Source organism: Panthera leo, chromosome D4, assembly GCF_018350215.1.
Source record: "Panthera leo isolate Ple1 chromosome D4, P.leo_Ple1_pat1.1, whole genome shotgun sequence".
NCBI lineage: Eukaryota > Metazoa > Chordata > Mammalia > Carnivora > Felidae > Panthera > Panthera leo.
Window position 1 is genome coordinate 28,787,545 of NC_056691.1, and position 16,251 is coordinate 28,803,795.

Below are 16,251 nucleotides of genomic sequence, written 5' to 3' on the forward strand. Positions count from 1 at the left end.
TTTGTGGGTGGTACCCAGACTCAAATCTGCCAGCAGCATCAGTAGTTAGTTCATAAACCCATCATTCCTCAGTTTTCTAAGATCGGTCTGATTTCTAACACTCAGTCCCATTGCTGAACACTGTACTGTTTGTGGTTAGAAAATCATGATCTCTGTGCCCATACAAGTGTCCTCTGCCATAGAGTGTGTAAAGCCCTGTATGGGCAAATTAATTAGGAATTCTTCTTCCTTGTCCCTTCCTGTGACCTTGCTTGTCATCTTGAGTTTCCTTTCTTGCTTAATAGCTTTGCAATCCATCTTATCACCTGAGCCAGAAACCTGAGAAAATTCTCTTATCTATTGCTGCATAACAAATTACCCCAAACTTAACTGCTTAAAAGAACAAACATTTATTATCTCACAGGGTTTCTGAGGGTTAAGATTCTAGGAGCAGCTTAATCGGGTGGTTCTGGCTCAGGATCTCTTACAAGGTTGCAGTCAGCTATCTGTCAGGACCACAGGCATCTCAGCTGGACAATTCTCTTCCAAATTCATTTGCATGGTTATTGACAGACCTCAGGTCCTCCCTGACTGTACACCAGAGGTCTCTATATTCTAGCACATGGGCCCCTCCAGAGACTGTGTGAGTACTGTCTTGACATGGCAGCTGGGTGCCCTCCAGAGCAAGTGATAGGGAGGGAGGCAGGCGGGGGGGTGGGAGGAAGGGAGGGAGAGAGAGACACTGAGAGACCCTAAAATGAAAGTCACAGATTTTTAAATTCTCTAATCTCAGAAATGACATCTCTTCTGCCATATCCTATTGGTCACACAGACCAACCCTGCTACAGTGTGGTTGGGGACTCCATAAGGGTATGAATACCAGGAGGCAAGGGTTATTGGGGGCCACCTTGGAAGCAGCTATCTCTGAGTGGCTCCTTTCCTTCTTCTCCTTCAGCAGATCATTAAGTCCTTCTGATTCTTCCTCTACAGTGTTTTTCAGACATGACAGCATCTGAAATCTGTTTCTTCAGGGAAGAGGCATGGAGGCTGATGGAGGAAGCCTTGGGGACCACACACCTAAGGGCACAGGGGGAATATATAATACTATGCTCCAGCCCAAACTTATAGCAAGAAGGAGAGCATACCTCTTGGCAAGCCAGTCTTTTGGGGAGGATTCATTCCCTGTGCAGGGAAGGGGAGACATGTAACACTAGAGTCACCCTACAGAAACCAGGTGCTGAGCACAATAGCAAGTGAGCACGGGTGCTTTCAGACTTGATCTAAGCACCTAGGATTTAAGACCATAATATGACGTCAGCTCCCCCTTTGCATGAGGCAGAGAAAGTCTTTTTTTTTTTTAAATTTTTTTTAATGTTTATTTTTGACAGATTGTGAGAGAGGGAGAGAAAGAGAGAGAGAGAGAGAGAGAGACAGAGACAGAGACAGAGCATGAGCAGGGGAGGGGCAGAGAGAGAGACACAGAATCTGAAACAGGCTCTAGGCTCTGAGCTGTCAGCACAGAGCCCGATGCGGGGCAGGAACTCACAGACCACGAGATCATGACCTGAGCCGAAGTCAGACACTCAGTCGACTGAGCCACCCAGGCGCCCCTTGGGCAGAGAAAGTCTTAGGAGATCTCCAGTCAAAGGTCTGTCACTTCCTTGTAAATATCACAAATAGGTTTAACTCCACATGTCTACTTAGATTGGAAGTGGCTTCCTAGAGCTCTTGAACTGAGAAAAGTTGTGGGATCCATTCTGCTTCAGTGAGGAAGAAAGCCTTGATTCTCAATGTCTACCATTGTCAGAGGAAACGAGTTTATACCTGCCATTTGGCTGGTGGGAATACACCCCATTTCCACTGATGATACCTTTCTTCCTTGAGACCCTCCTATAAGATGGGCTTTGGGGGAAAAAGCAAAACAGTTAGTAGAGTTTTCAGAAGTAGGCATACCTTGAACCCCAACTCCCATGAGCTACTTGAGCTGCTACAGCACTGTCCCACCATGCACCCACCACTACCAGCCCCACCTGGGAGGAAGCTGGGAGAACCTCATTAGGTTCTTCAACAGTCTAAAGCTGGATGGTTAACCAAGATTAAGTCAACTGACTAAGGGTCCAAGGAGGCCAAGGTGGGAGTTCAGAACTCGTTGGTGGGAGATTCTGGGCCTTCTATGAAAATTTACCTTTGTTCTTAGATTTATAAACTTGGGACCAGAATCATAAGTTTATGGCCCAGAATAGAGGTCGGCTCTCCCCTCCATCGCCGTTTGACTTGGGACTCGGAGAGGTCAAGGGACTTTCTCACAGTCATTTGATAAGTTGGCCAGGACCACGGGCTCCTCCATTTCTAATCTTTCCCTGCCCTGTGTTGGACTTGCGAGCACACTGGCATGCACACTGCCTGGACAGAGAGGCTCCCGCTGCCTGTTTGCTCTGACATCCAGTTTCTGCCCTCCTTGTGACCTCTGAATGACAAGGAACCTCATTTCCCAGGCTGCCTTGTCTTCTGCCTCCTACTAGGTTTGGCCCACGGTTTGGGGCACTGGTGGAAAATTTGAGAGCAGGAGTTGGTGAGAAACAAGGTATTTCTTCCTCCCTCCCTGCTTTCTTTGGCATCTCCAGCAGTGACTGAGTCTCCCCTGGTCCCAGCACCCGTTGGACAGTCCCCACTGTGCCTCTGGCTTCTGCCACATGACCCCTTGAGCTGCAACCCAGTAATTCCCAGTAACACCAGCTCCCTCAGCCTGAGGACTCACTGCTGTTTACCCCTTCAACTAATCCCCGGGTTGCCTCATTTTCCTCTGGCTTCTCAGCTCTTCTATTATTTGTATAGCCAGTTGCCTATGTTAAATTACTTATGTTTGGTAAGATCTAGACTGGTGTGTCCTTTCCTTACTGGGCCCTGAATGATGGAGTAGGACCATCATTCTGTGTTTTCCCTCACATTATAGGAACACAATAAATGTTGAGTCATAATCATGTTAATGAAAAAGGAAAACCAGTTTACCCAAGAGAGTTAGTGCTCTGCTCTATTCCTTTACTCTGTAAATCAAACTGATTAAAACTACATCATGTTGTGCTCACTTCGGCAGCACATATACTAAAATTGGAACGATACAGAGAAGATTAGCATGGCTCCTGCGCAAGGATGACACGCAAATTCATGAAGCATTCCATATTTTTGGGTAAGGGGCATCAAGGAATCTACCCCTGAAATCATTGTTTCACTATATGCTAACTAATTTGGATGCAAATTTTAAAAAGTAAAAAATAAAATTAAAAAAAAAAACCCTACATCATGTTTGTCATAATTCCTGAAAAGCAAAAAAGTGGAGACATTTTCTTAAGACATTTTCCTGAGGGTCAGTCGTGTGCCTTCAACTCTGGTGTCAAAAGAATGGATTTCTTTGATCTCCTGGATCTTTTCCATCTCTGTCCTCTGATTTAATCATGGAAAGGATCGTTCTTGGTATGGGTGGGTCTGTAATTTTTAATTGTTGCAGAACGAGCCCTAACGTCATACTATTTGGTTTCCTCCACTCGCTTTGGTAATGACTCTACACTTGGCCTTCCCATCACAAGCTTGGTTGTTGTGACCTACGGTCCTGTTTATATGCCAACCCCTGTTCTTGGCCTCCACACAAGGATTCCCACAAGGGTTCCATTTGAGATGGTGGTTTCCAACATTGGGGATATCTGCCCGCCAGCAACTGGATTTGAGACCACCAGCTTGTTTTTCCAAACATTAATATCTCAGTGATCTCTAAACATATTTTCTTTTCCAGAATGTTTTCCAAAAGGTTTGTAAGAATGTCTCTAAACCTTTTTGTTTTCTTCTGAAGGTATTAAGGGCCTAAGGGGAGGGGCATGGGTAATATAAATTTTAAATTGGCAGAATAGTGGGGCACCTGGGTGGCCCATTCGGTTAAGCGTCCCACTTGGTTTCAGCTCAGGTCATGATCTCACAGTTTGTGAGTTCAAGCCCCACGTAGGGCTCCCTGCTTGGGATTCTCTCTCTCTCTCTCTCTCTCTCTCTGGCCCTTCTCTGTTTGTACTCTCTCTCAAAAATAGATATATAGATAAACTTAAAAAAAATAAATTGACAGAATGGTATTTAAAGCTATATCCAAAAATATATTCTTCCCTTAAAAAAAAAACAAAAAACAATTCTCTTTACATATTTAAGTAATTCATTTGGGAGAAGTTACTACCCAGCTATTCACATAGCCAGCCCTTGGCAGTTTTAGTTCAAAATGCTTTGAAACCAGTCAACTACAAAGCCTCAAATGTTTTCTCTTTAAAAGCTCAACTTAACCTTCACTATGGCGGTGGTGAGAAAAGTGACAACTCATTTAAAGATTCTCCCCTTTTGTTTCTTTGTCTTTCTTCTGCAGGCCATGTGTTTATACTATGGGATCTCCCATAAACAACAGGGCCCTTTTTCCCTGCCAGGAGCCACCCGTTGCCATGTCAACATGGCAAGCTACAGTTCGAGCAGCTGCATCTTTTGTTGTTTTAATGAGTGGGGAAAATTCTGCCAAGCCAACACAGCTTCGGGAAGGTACCGTACATGTGTTCTGTGCTTCTTTCTGTATTGCGCACATGCTGGACCCAGGGATCCAGTACGCAATGTTTTTCTCGACTTTAAAGAGCTCCTTGATTAGTTGGGTTGGAATGAACCTACTAAAAACATTTTGCCAGAGAAAACAGCAGGGGATGGGGAGGGGCACTTGAGAGTCTGGACAAAGCATGCGGGGCTCTTCATGCCAGAGTTATCAATTCCTAGATTATTTTAGCAGTTGCTTTCACCTGGTGGTTTGTGGGCCATAAGCGGGTGGTCTCAGCTGAAGACTTTTGGGCAGGCAAATGTGTCACAGAAACACTGTTACAGTTGGGTTGTCTGGAGTTCAGTCATGGAGCCTGTACCAGGTTATTTGTTGCACTGAGCAATCGAACTCCTGTTGGCTGACCCACTGGAGATGCCCTGCTAAGGCATCTGTTCTACACACTGTTTGCCGATTCGGTTCTGAACCAAAGGTGTGTAAGAAAGATGGAAGGCAAGTGCTAACGCATCAACGTTTTGTCTGCGAGTCACGTGCCTATTGCACTAGCTAACATTTTCAGTTAAGATCCAGAGTGTGTTGACGCCAGGTAAAACTTTTGTAATTATAATATATATTATTTCTTCATTTAAAATATGGTGTCTCCTCCTATGTACTTATTATAGAAACTTTAACACTTATAGAAAAGCAGAAGTAACACAAAATAACTTTAGAGAAAATGGTTGCTAACATTTTGCTGCATTTCCCCCCAGTGTTTGAAATCAGTATGTATAATACGTGTTATCATTTCAAAATTGTCGTCGCAGCATGTAAGAGTTTTATATTCCACTCTTTTCACTTGTACTGTATCTTGAATTTTTTCAGGCCACTAAGTATTTTTCAAAAATATGATTTTAATGTCTGCATAATAACTTTGTTGTATATATATCAGATTTTATTTAACGTTTCCACAGTATCAGGCATTTTTATTATTTACAGGGTGTTTTTCCTATTACGAATAAAGTTGCATTAAATTCCTGAGGAGATAGTGTGTATAAAATGAGATAGTGTGTGTTGAGTCAAAAGTTTTGAACGTGTTTAAGGTTGTTGGTACATATCTCAAGTTATTTTCCAGAAAGGTTGCACCAATTTCCATACCTATCTAGCTCTGAGGTTAACCTGGAGCTTCACCTGTCTGACAGGCAAGAGAAAGTCTCTCTTTAATTGGACCGCTTCGGTTATCAGTGAGGTTGCACCTGTCCTTGTGGGTTTCTTAACCATTTTCATTAACTATTCACTTCCTTTGCCCATTTTTATTCTAATAAATAAGCCTTAGTGAAGCTTTTCGAAAGTTTGTTTCACCTTTTAATTTGATTGGGTCTTTAAAAAATAAAGATACTCGGGGCGCCTGGGTGGCTCAGTCGGTTGAGCGGCCGACTTCGGCTCAGGTCACGATCTCGCGGTCCGTGAGTTCGAGCCCGGCGTCGGGCTCTGTGCTAACAGCTCAGAGCCTGGAGCCCGTTTCAGATTCTGTGTCTCCCTCTCTCTGACCCTCCCCCGTTCATGCTCTGTCTCTCTCTGTCTCAAAAATAAACAAACGTTAAAAAAAAAAAAAATTATAAAAAAAAAAAAAATAAATAAAGATAGTGGAGCCTCCAAGTTGGTAAATGTGAAGATGCAGAGAGAAGGCATGGATGTTTCATACCTCTTCCCACGTCCCTTCTCATATGTGTCTCTTCCATCTAGCTGTTCCTGACTTGTCTACTCTTCATCAAACGTAGCAGAGAAGTACACTGGCTGAGGGTTTCTTTGGCTCTTTGTTTCCTTATGGGGCCCCCTCATCACATAAAACTTATATTAAACAAATCTGTAAGCTCATCTCCTATATAAAAGAATAAAATAAAATAAAATTATTAATCTCGTATGATATTTGTGGAAGTATTTTTCCCAGTTTATAATATGCCTTTTAATTTCATATAATGTTTTTGACCTAGAGGAGATTTTAATTTTTATGTAGTCAAATCTGTCAAGTTTCTCTTAGAAAGTCTTTTGTTGCTCTGAGATTCATCTGCTTTGTTCTAATATTTTTACTTAAATTTTAGTTTAATTTTTGTAATTTAATCTGTTGGCAGTTTATTCTGGTCAGCTGTATGAAATGAGAACTAAACTTTTTTTTTTTCCCCAAATAGGAAACCAGTTGCTCCAAGATCATTTATTAGATTTTGCTGACTTGTAGTATCTCCTTTTTTAAAACAAAAAAATTATCTTTATTTTTGAGAGGGAGTGAGAGAGAGAGAGAGAAACTGAGAGGGAGAGTGGGGGAGGAGCAGAGAGACAGACAGACAGACAAACAGACAGACAGACATAGAATCTGAGGCCCAAGCTCTGAGCTGTCAGCACAGAGCCCCATGTGGGGCTCAAACTCAGGAACCATGAGATCATGACCTGAGCCAAAGTTGGACGCTCAACGGACTGAGCCACTCAGGCTCACCCCTCTCCTTTTTTTAAGTTTTTTATTTTAACGCCAGTATAGTTAACATACAGTGTTATATTGGTTTCAGGTGTAAAATCTAGCGATTCAACAATTCTCTGCAGTACTCAGTGCTCATCATGACAAGTGTTATCTTTTGATTTGTGAGATCTCCTGTGTCAGAAACTAGTTTTATGCATGTACTGGAGGGTTCAGTGACTGTTTACTTGATTCCCAAGGTCAAAGCCAAACAAAACAAGCAATATATTTAAAAATTTTATTTGTGAGGCAACTGGGGGGTTTAGTCGGTTGAGCATCTGACTTTGGCTCAGGTCACAATCTCACGGTTTGTGAGTTCGAGCCCCACGTTGGGCTCTGTGCAGAGAGCACAGAGCCCGCTTCTGATCCTCTGTCCCCCTCTTTCTCTGCCCCCTCCCAGCTCACGTTCTCTCTCTCTCAAAAATAATAATAAAAATAATTATAATTTTAATTTAAAAAATAGTAAGTAAATTTTTACTTTTAAAAATTGGTCACATTTACGTGGCTCATTTGGAAATGAACAAAGGACCGGGGTGCCTGGGTGGCTCCTTTGGTTAAGTGTCCTACTTTGGCTCAGGTTAGGATCTCACAGTTTGTGAGTTTGAGCCCCACGTCAGGCTCTGTGCTGACAGTTCAGAGCCTGGAGCCTGCTTCAGATTCCATGTCTCCTCCTCTTTCTGCCCCTCCCCCACTCACACTCTGTTGCTCTCTCTCTCTCTCTCTCAAAAATAAATGTTAAAAAAATTAGAAAATTTTTTAAACAAATGAACAAAGGACAAGAAAATTGCAATAAAGTTACCTTTTTTGCTCCTAATTTCCACCTACCCAGTAATTGTCCCCCAAGGCAATCAAGGTGACCAATTTTCTTTGTGGATGGTATAGTTTCTCCTTTTTTGTTGCACAAATCATAACATGCTATACACCTTTTTGTATTATGCTTCCTCCTCTAGAATAAATGTGTCTTATAGCTAATCTTATATCTGAACATAATAACTTCCTCATTATTTTTATGACTACAGAGTATTCTGTAAATGGATGTTTCACAATTTAGTTAACTGATAGCTCTTGACTTCACTCTTTATCAAATAATAAATTTAATGAGCATTTACTTCTCTCCTCTTCCCTCATCCACATTCCCCAGTTTTAATTAATACAGTTTGTGGTTTGGGACTGATATTATCTTTATATTTTGTTTTTGTATTATACCTTGTTCATTTAAGCCTTGTTCATGAGGTGTGACAAATATATATCTCTGTGTAATTAATCAGCCCCCCTATGAAGACATAGACTCTTTCTGTTCCCCTGGTAATTCCCCGGGCCTTTGCCATCTCTCCTTAAGTCATTTCTCCCCAGCCGCACACCAGTCTCCCACTGCTCTGATTTCCATATCTCTGCCTCTCCTGTGGATTCACATAAATGGACTTATTCTTTCATGTTGGGCTGCTTTTGCTCTGCATGTTTGTGAGTTGCATCCATATTGTTGTTGGTGTCAATAGTTTACTTTTTTATTATTTTTTTTATTAAATTTTTTTTTTTAATCTTTATTTTTGAGAGAGAGACAGAGTGTGAGCAGGGGAGGAGCAGAGAGAGAGGGAGACAAAGAATCCGAAGCAGGCTCCAGGCCCTGAGCTGTCAGCACAGAGCCTGACACGGGGCTTGAACTCACGAACCGTGAGATCATGACCTGAGCTGAAGTCTGACGCTCAACTGACTGAGCCACCCAGGCGCCCCAATATTTTACTCTTTTAAGGAAATTGGTGGCGGGGGGGGCCTTGGCTGGCTCAGTCGGTGGAGCATATCTCTAATCTCAAGGTTGTGAGTTTGAGCCCCATGTCGGGAGTAGACTTTGCTTAGAACATTTTTGTTTTTTTAAATAAGATAATTGATGAGTAGTCACCCATTATATGAATGAACTGCACGGGTTTTTGTTTGTTTTTTGTTTTATCTGCCCACCTGGTGAGAGACATTTGAATTGTTTTTGACCATCACAGAGCATATGCTGTGGACATTCAATTATAAGTCTTTTTGCAGATACAGGTTTTTATTTCTGAGTAATCGTGGAGTGGAATTGTGGGATCATATATGTATATTTTAACTCTGTAAGTATCTGCCAGACTAGTTCCAAAGTGATGGAGTCATTTTCTGTTCCACCAGCAGAACACGTGGTGTTGTCAGTCCTTTTAATTTTAGCCCTCCAGCTGGTGGTAAAAAACTTCTCCTTGTGGCTTTAATTCACATTTCTCTGATGGCTAATGATGGTGAGCAACTTTTCATGTGCTTATTGTACATTCCTATATCTTCCTTTAAAAAAACATCTCTTCAACTCACTCATTTATTAAATGTGGGTTTTTGGTTGTTTTTATTATTAGATTGTAACAATACTTTATATACTCTAGATACAAACCTTCTGTCCGATGTATGTATTGCAAATACACTCTTCCAGTCTGTATGGCTTGCCTTTTCATTTTTTACTAGTAGTCTATAATATAACACTGATTTTCCTTAGAGACGTTTTGTTCTGTAGTAATTCCATTACAGATTAAGTTGTTTCTGTAACAGTTTCTTGCAATCCTTCCTCATCTTTTTTATCTCATTACTTTGTTGTCTTTTGATCTCACTATGTTACACTGTCTCAGCCTGTTGCCTTCGCGTGGTTTTTTACTATTTTTTTAATAGAAGTTATATCTCGTATCATAATTGGAATGCCAGTTTGCTGAACTTGTTTGGGGTCTAGTAAATTGACTTCCAAGGCTTGTTCTTCCTCTGAGTCCTTAGAACAATGTTTTCTTTGACCTTTATTTTGAGGTTTTTTGTTTTTTGTTTTTTAATAGTGTTCATGGCTTTCCTCTCTGCTATGTACCGACAGGATAAAGTCTATGGATTTCCCTGCATTCCATTCACTGTCTACTTATATGCTGCCTAAAACCCTCTCTCTGTTAATCACAGGAGAGGTTACAAAGCACACCGCTCCTTTATCCAGGCTCTGGTGCCTTCTTGCAAGTTGTCTAATGAACTTCTGCTGGGCTCACACAGGGTCTTTTTCTACCCTCCCTATGTGGTTCCGTGACATGCTGAATTGATTGAGTATATGAAATGCCACAGCCTCAAGCAGGCACTGATACCTGAACTCCTCCAGCCTCTGTGGCTGCCTATTGTGGTTTACTTGTGATAACTACACTTCCTCAGATGCTGTGTGGCTCTCCCTCCTCCCACTTCACCACGGCTACATACTTCCTCATTCATAATTTGGCTCTGCAGTTCAGATATAAAGGCTGTGTTTGGCAGTGTTTCTCAAACTTGAGTATTATTTGTCTTTTTGGAGGGGAAAAAAAAATCCCCTGATTCACTGGAGTTGACTTAAATTACTTGTTTTAGAATGATATTTTAGAAAGTATAAATGGAAGACTGGGTATAAACTTTTACATAATATATGTTATATTACATTATGGATATATTATTGATATATATTATTATGATATATGTGATATGGTCAGTATATTTATTATTATATATTTCGATAATATTTGTTATATATGTTATTATTATGTAATAACTCTTACACATCTATAAAGCCAAAATCAAATATAAACTAAACATAGACCAAACTATTAAATCAATAAAATTCAAATTAGCAACTTAATTTAATGAAAAGATTATTATTTCGCTGAAATGAAATTGCCCCTCACTATAACTGTAGTGTGGACAGCTCCATGAAGGTTCTGTTGAGATTATTGTGCGTCTTCTACCCTGAGCCACACAAGGATCTTGTCCTCCACCGCTTTTCTTCCACGTGTTGTAAAGCTTTTGTTTACACAGCATACTATTATGTCATCTAGTCCTTATTCACCAAAAACATCATCCATATGTTCTTTTCTTGTTATCTTTCAATAATTAAAGCAGTTTTGCATGTCCCTGTGCAATCATATACACTAATGCAGATGTAAACTGTGAAATTGTTTACCAGTACTCAGTTATATCTGGATGATCCAGCCTGCTTGCCAAATCTGGCCTGCTACCTGTTTTTGTAAATAAAGTTTTACTGAAACATGGCCATCGCCTATGGCTGCTTTCGTGCTACAGTGGCAGAGCTGAACTATTGTGATAAAGATTGTATGGCCTGCAAAGCCTAAAATGTTTATTAACTAGCTTATTACAGAAAAAAAGCCTTCTGACCCCTTTCGTATCTGTCTATAATTGTCTATTTGAAGATTATCAAAATTAGAACAAGAATTGATTTTAAAATTTTCATGGAAATTTTTCATGCCTGCAGGAATATATCTGAGAATCTTTTTTTCAGAATTAACCAGTTCAGGGCAGAGTTGTAATAAAGGAGATGCCTACTGGGATTTGCTTATGTTCATACCACTTACACTTACGTGATATCATGGAGTAGACTTTACCAATTCAAACTGAGAAAAGATTGAGTGAGACAAGGAAAAATACTCATACTAATACCTAATACTGCAGTTCCCCTACAGACCACAGCTGAGGTTTTCCAAAGGACAACCGGAAAAGAGTACTAGCAAAGCTCTTTGCTAGTTCCAAAATGGCTATCTTGAGGATGGAATAATGCCTCCAAATTTCTGTGCGCTCCCTAGAGAAAAAGGGTATGTGGCTACAAGATGATACTACTTCCTTTCTAAGTTATGTTTTCTAGATTGTAGAGTGGTCTCCTAGGTCCTCCACTCTGTTGTGCACAATGCCCTTTAAAACGATGAGCTCCCCTCCAAAACATGAGCGGAAAACTGGGCCCCCAAGTCACAGTTGCCATCACAGTGACACATCAGTGTGATTAGCACATTTGGCAGGCACCAGCTGATTTCTCGAAAGAAGCAAAGCACCTGGGAGCAGCATAATGTAATGAGGCAGATAACAGCAACAGAAATGACAGCAGCCTTTGGGCAGGGGACAGACATCAGAAGATGGACCTCTGAGCCCTTGCTACAGGAGGGAAATCATTCCTCTTCGCTCTTTACAAAAAGAAGGCTGATGGTTTAGATTGCAGCATGATGACCATCATAAGAATTTTATTAGCTCAGAAGTCACTAGCCTTTTTTTTTTTTTTAACGTTTATTTATTTTTGAGACAGAGAGAGACAGAGCATGAACAGGGGAGGGGCAGAGAGAGAGGGGGAGACACAGAATCCGAAACAGGCTCCAGGCTCTGAGCTGTCAGCACAGAGCCCGACGCGGGGCTCGAACTCACGGATCGCGAGATCATGACCTGAGCCGAAGTCGGACGCCCAACCCACTGAGCCACCCAGGAGCCCCTCACTAGCCTTTTTTTAAGAAGGCTACATCAAAGCTATCAATTTAGATTGGCTGGTTTGGCCCCTTTATTATTTAACTTCCCCAGCATAATTTCATTTGGGCAGATAGAAATGTTAGCTTGTATGTTACGGTTGGCCTCTGTTGCCTGCCAAAATGTAGCTCAACTATTATGCACAGAGACCCATTGCCCCCCAAAAGTGCTTTGTATGTAATAGGTGCTCAGTACTTGCTTTAAAAAATGTGTTCTGTATTATCAGATAGAAGTTCATGGAAGGAGCATTTAAAAGCACTACTGAATAGTAACAAAAAAGATTGCGGGGTCATTTCTGTACTTATGCTTCTGTTTAGAGTTTATGCCTTTTTTCCTAGGCTCAATAGATAATAAAAGAAAAAAGAACGACACAACATTCTTATTTTTCCCTGTTCTGCAGTTCTTTTGTTTAGTTTAGTTTTATTTTATTTTTGTAGAGTCTAATTTAGTTTTATTTTTGTAGAGTCTAATTTAGTGTATTCCTACTTACTAGATAAATAAAACATTCCACTTATTTTTCATGGAAAGCCTGATGTAAATGAATAAAACTAACCTAAGCTGCTTACAAAAGTAGGAGAAGAAGCATATGAACAAGAGAAAGGTGTTAAAAACTCTATGTGCCCTCGCATAGTATCTGATTTCATTTTTCTGTGCAAAAGTAAGAAACTGTAGACATTACTTCATCCTGGGCAAAATGCTACTCTGGCCTGCCCAATAGACTAAGTCTCTGACATTCTCTCTCTTGACTCTGTGTGGGGAAATTCCAGGAAAAAGCCAGGATTTCAGGGTCCAGACCCTCCTGTGTGCAATTGAAAGCCAACTTTCTTTCCTCTTGATGGCTCAAAATGAGCAATACTACTTAGACTGCTCCCACAGTATGCAACCAGGAATTACGTATAAGGAAATGATAAAGTAAAAGACGTTTAGGAATGGTTATGATTAAGAGTTTTCACCACAAAGAGAGAATGCAACGTAGAGAAAGCTCCTTGTTTCTAGAACTGAGGAAACTGTATTCTGAGCTAGCACACATACATATGTTTCAAGGGATAGGAGTACAGAGTGAATGCATTCACCTTTTTCTCTTTAGAAAGCTCCTGGTGATCGAGACAGTGTTGTGCTCCGTTACATCCCTCACTTTAAGGCCTCACATCATGTCTCAGCACTTTCTAAATCTTTGTCCATTCATTCTTTTCATTGTGACTTGCTTCTGACTGGCTCTTGCTTGCCCTCCTAGTGCTCTACTTACCATATTTGGCATACGGGAAGTCATCATGATGTCTTTTGGCTAATGATGATTACAACAGGCATGGACCAATTCTTTTTGCTATGGATTTTTGTCTTAGGCTTGACATTCATGAATTTTCTCATGTGAATAAAGTTCTCAAGTGTACCTGTGACCATCTGCAGCAGTATGATTTGGTGCCTGGTTTGCTGACCCATTTTGTACTTAAGTTTAAGGGGAACTGGGTAATCTGTGTCACAGGTCAGAATGGTGGGTGAGATGTGGAATAACAAGCCTGGTGAAATGCGATGTATTCCTTTAGGTATTCGTTAACCGCGAGGGAAAACCTCAAAACCAATGGAGGTACTTGTGTTCTCAGTTCAGTAGGTGGCGCTCTTTTACCTGGTTCATAAGAATGATCTTGAAGGTCATTCTCTTCGGGGAGTCCTGTGCCGCAGGCAGTACCATGTTGCGGGGAAGGAAACCCGAAGCCCTGCTGGGTGGCATCAGTGCCTGAGAAGTGGTGGCATGACCTGGCACTTGGCCCTGGTTAGGCAGTGCCGGTGCATACCAGCCCAGGGCATTCTTACTGTCTCCTTTGTTCTGGTGCCAGTTCCCGCCCTTGAGCAACAGCAGAGAAGAACTAACGAAAGACAGTCACGCCATGGGTATTCAAGAGGGTGGCACTAGCTCATAAAACCAGAACGTGTAGACTCAGCAGCTCAAAAGTACTGAAAGAGAAAGGGCTGGGGTTTGCTGAAAGACCCAAGCACTGGACAGGCAAGCCAAGAGAGGAAGAGCAACCCAAACCGGGACCTTTCCCTCCTTTTTATTTATCTGTGATTATTAAAAAAAAAACAACACAACACATATATAACCTGCGCATTGTGTATGGTGTGACTATCTCTTACACTTAAAAATACACATTTTCCTTTATACACGTGTTCCTATACACCTTTAATTTGTAATACAAAGATACTGCAAAATCATAAAATAGCTTGATACATGGAATAATTTGGGCAGGAAATTCTGAAATTAAGAAGAGGGGCTGGAGAAAAAAAAATCAGTCGTGAGGTAGGAAACAAGCAGGGGCTACAGAAGAATTGAGGAAAGAAACCCGATATGTTAAGTAAAAGCATGTATCAATCTGATGTTTCCAAATGCTTCATGTTATTTGTCTAACCTACAGTGGAAGGGTTTAAAAGATAAAGTGAGAGCTTTTAATAGGAAGAATTTAAGTGCCTGTTTTAATTTTCAGGGAAAACAATAACTCCTTAAATAACAAAAAAATTCTGTGAGATGTTTAACTTTGCAAAGATAAATTATCTGCCTTTGCCTCTAGAAGCAGGGTGGTTGTGGATGGGGTGGCTGTATTTTTACAGTGTGTTTTGTATTTCCAAGACTCCCCTAAGAATAGGATAATGACTTTCCATATATTTTGTATTTAATTTACTATTCGTGGGCATAATTGATGTGTCAAAATGACTACAGTATCTTAATTTTCTTCTGGTTTTCTTTTTATAAAAGTGATCTTCCCAAATAATGAGCAAGGTTTTTTACAGGCTTAGTGTAAAAAAGTTCTTTCTGCTTCCATGGGCTGATTCCATCAAATTCTTCCTTTTTCCTCTTTCCTCTTCCGATGGAGGAAGACTGAACCTTTAAAACTATTCATAGGATGGTGTCTTAAAATGTGATAAATAAGAAAATAATTAAGGGAATTGTTTTAACACTCCAGTTATAAGAATTTTTAAAACTAAACTTTGAACTGCCTCTTATGATTTAAAAAGTGACCTATTTCAAATCCTTATCATACCTACAAAAAATACAATCATCTTCAAAGAAAATTTCAATTCCATTCTGGACACGAACAGGTCTATTTGGATCTTATAGCAGCTGCTATTGTGATCATAAGAACAATACTTGATATGATGTATCTGTCTTACTCGTGAGACCATCGGAGTATAAGAATTTTCCACCCTTAGTAAGTTCCAGTTTGAGGAGGTGGTGAAGGGGTATTCAGGAGCTTTCTGAGGAGGCCCAGAAGGGAGGCAAGATGGGTGGCTGCTCAAGCCTGCTTGGTTAGGGAGTGCCACTTCCTCTGGGCCCCTTCCTACCTCCCCCCTCCCTGTTAGTCTTGCTAATGAATCCGGCCTGGCCGTGAAATCATCCAGTGGTGTGATGGGCTTCTGGCCTTTGCAGAGGAAAAACTCTGGGTTAATTCAAGTACAGCGTGTTCTCTTTGTTTTGCAGCTGGTGTAGCAAGGGAGTCTAGGGCAAGTGGATTGAATCAAAAAGGAAAATGAAGGCATTCACTGTCTGTTTCATCGAGGATGGCTCATTTAAAGTAAACACCATTTAAATAGTCTCCAAATGGCCCATTCTATATGAAGTCATACAGGATGCCCCCTTTGGGCTGTCATTCTCCTTTAAATGGATCGCTTTGTGTGCACTGCGTTTTAATGCCATTCAACCTTAAACCCCCATATGTGGGCCTCATCAGGCCACAGGCTTTGGTGCACATGTGGCAGCCATACCTTCAACATTCTTTGTCTCTGTCTCCAGACAGTCAGCCCAAGCAACAGGGGGAGGTAGTTGTAAAGACAACAGCAGTTAACATTTCTTCAACACTTATTATGTGCCAATTACTATGTCGAGTGATTTCTATATATATTATCTAATTTAATCCTCACATAATCC

General features: G+C 40.9%; 1 protein-coding gene and 1 non-coding gene across 12 annotated transcripts in view; both read left to right on the forward strand.

Moving 5' to 3' along the window:
• LOC122204446 (aminopeptidase O (putative)) overlaps nt 1-16,251 on the forward strand; it is a 342,257-nt gene that overhangs the window by 47,197 nt on the left and 278,809 nt on the right. For all 11 annotated transcript variants that reach the window (XR_006195667.1, XR_006195669.1, XR_006195668.1 and 8 more), the window contains exon 3: nt 4,376-4,542. Coding sequence is in view for 8 of the 11 variants with exons in the window: in XM_042911920.1 (XP_042767854.1) it covers nt 4,376-4,542 (167 nt within the window). In the remaining 3 variants the exon portion in view is untranslated. The remainder of the gene's footprint in view (nt 1-4,375; nt 4,543-16,251) is intronic.
• On the forward strand, nt 3,058-3,164 carry LOC122205767. The gene has a single exon (XR_006196254.1). It is a non-coding gene; the product is annotated as a U6 spliceosomal RNA (small nuclear RNA).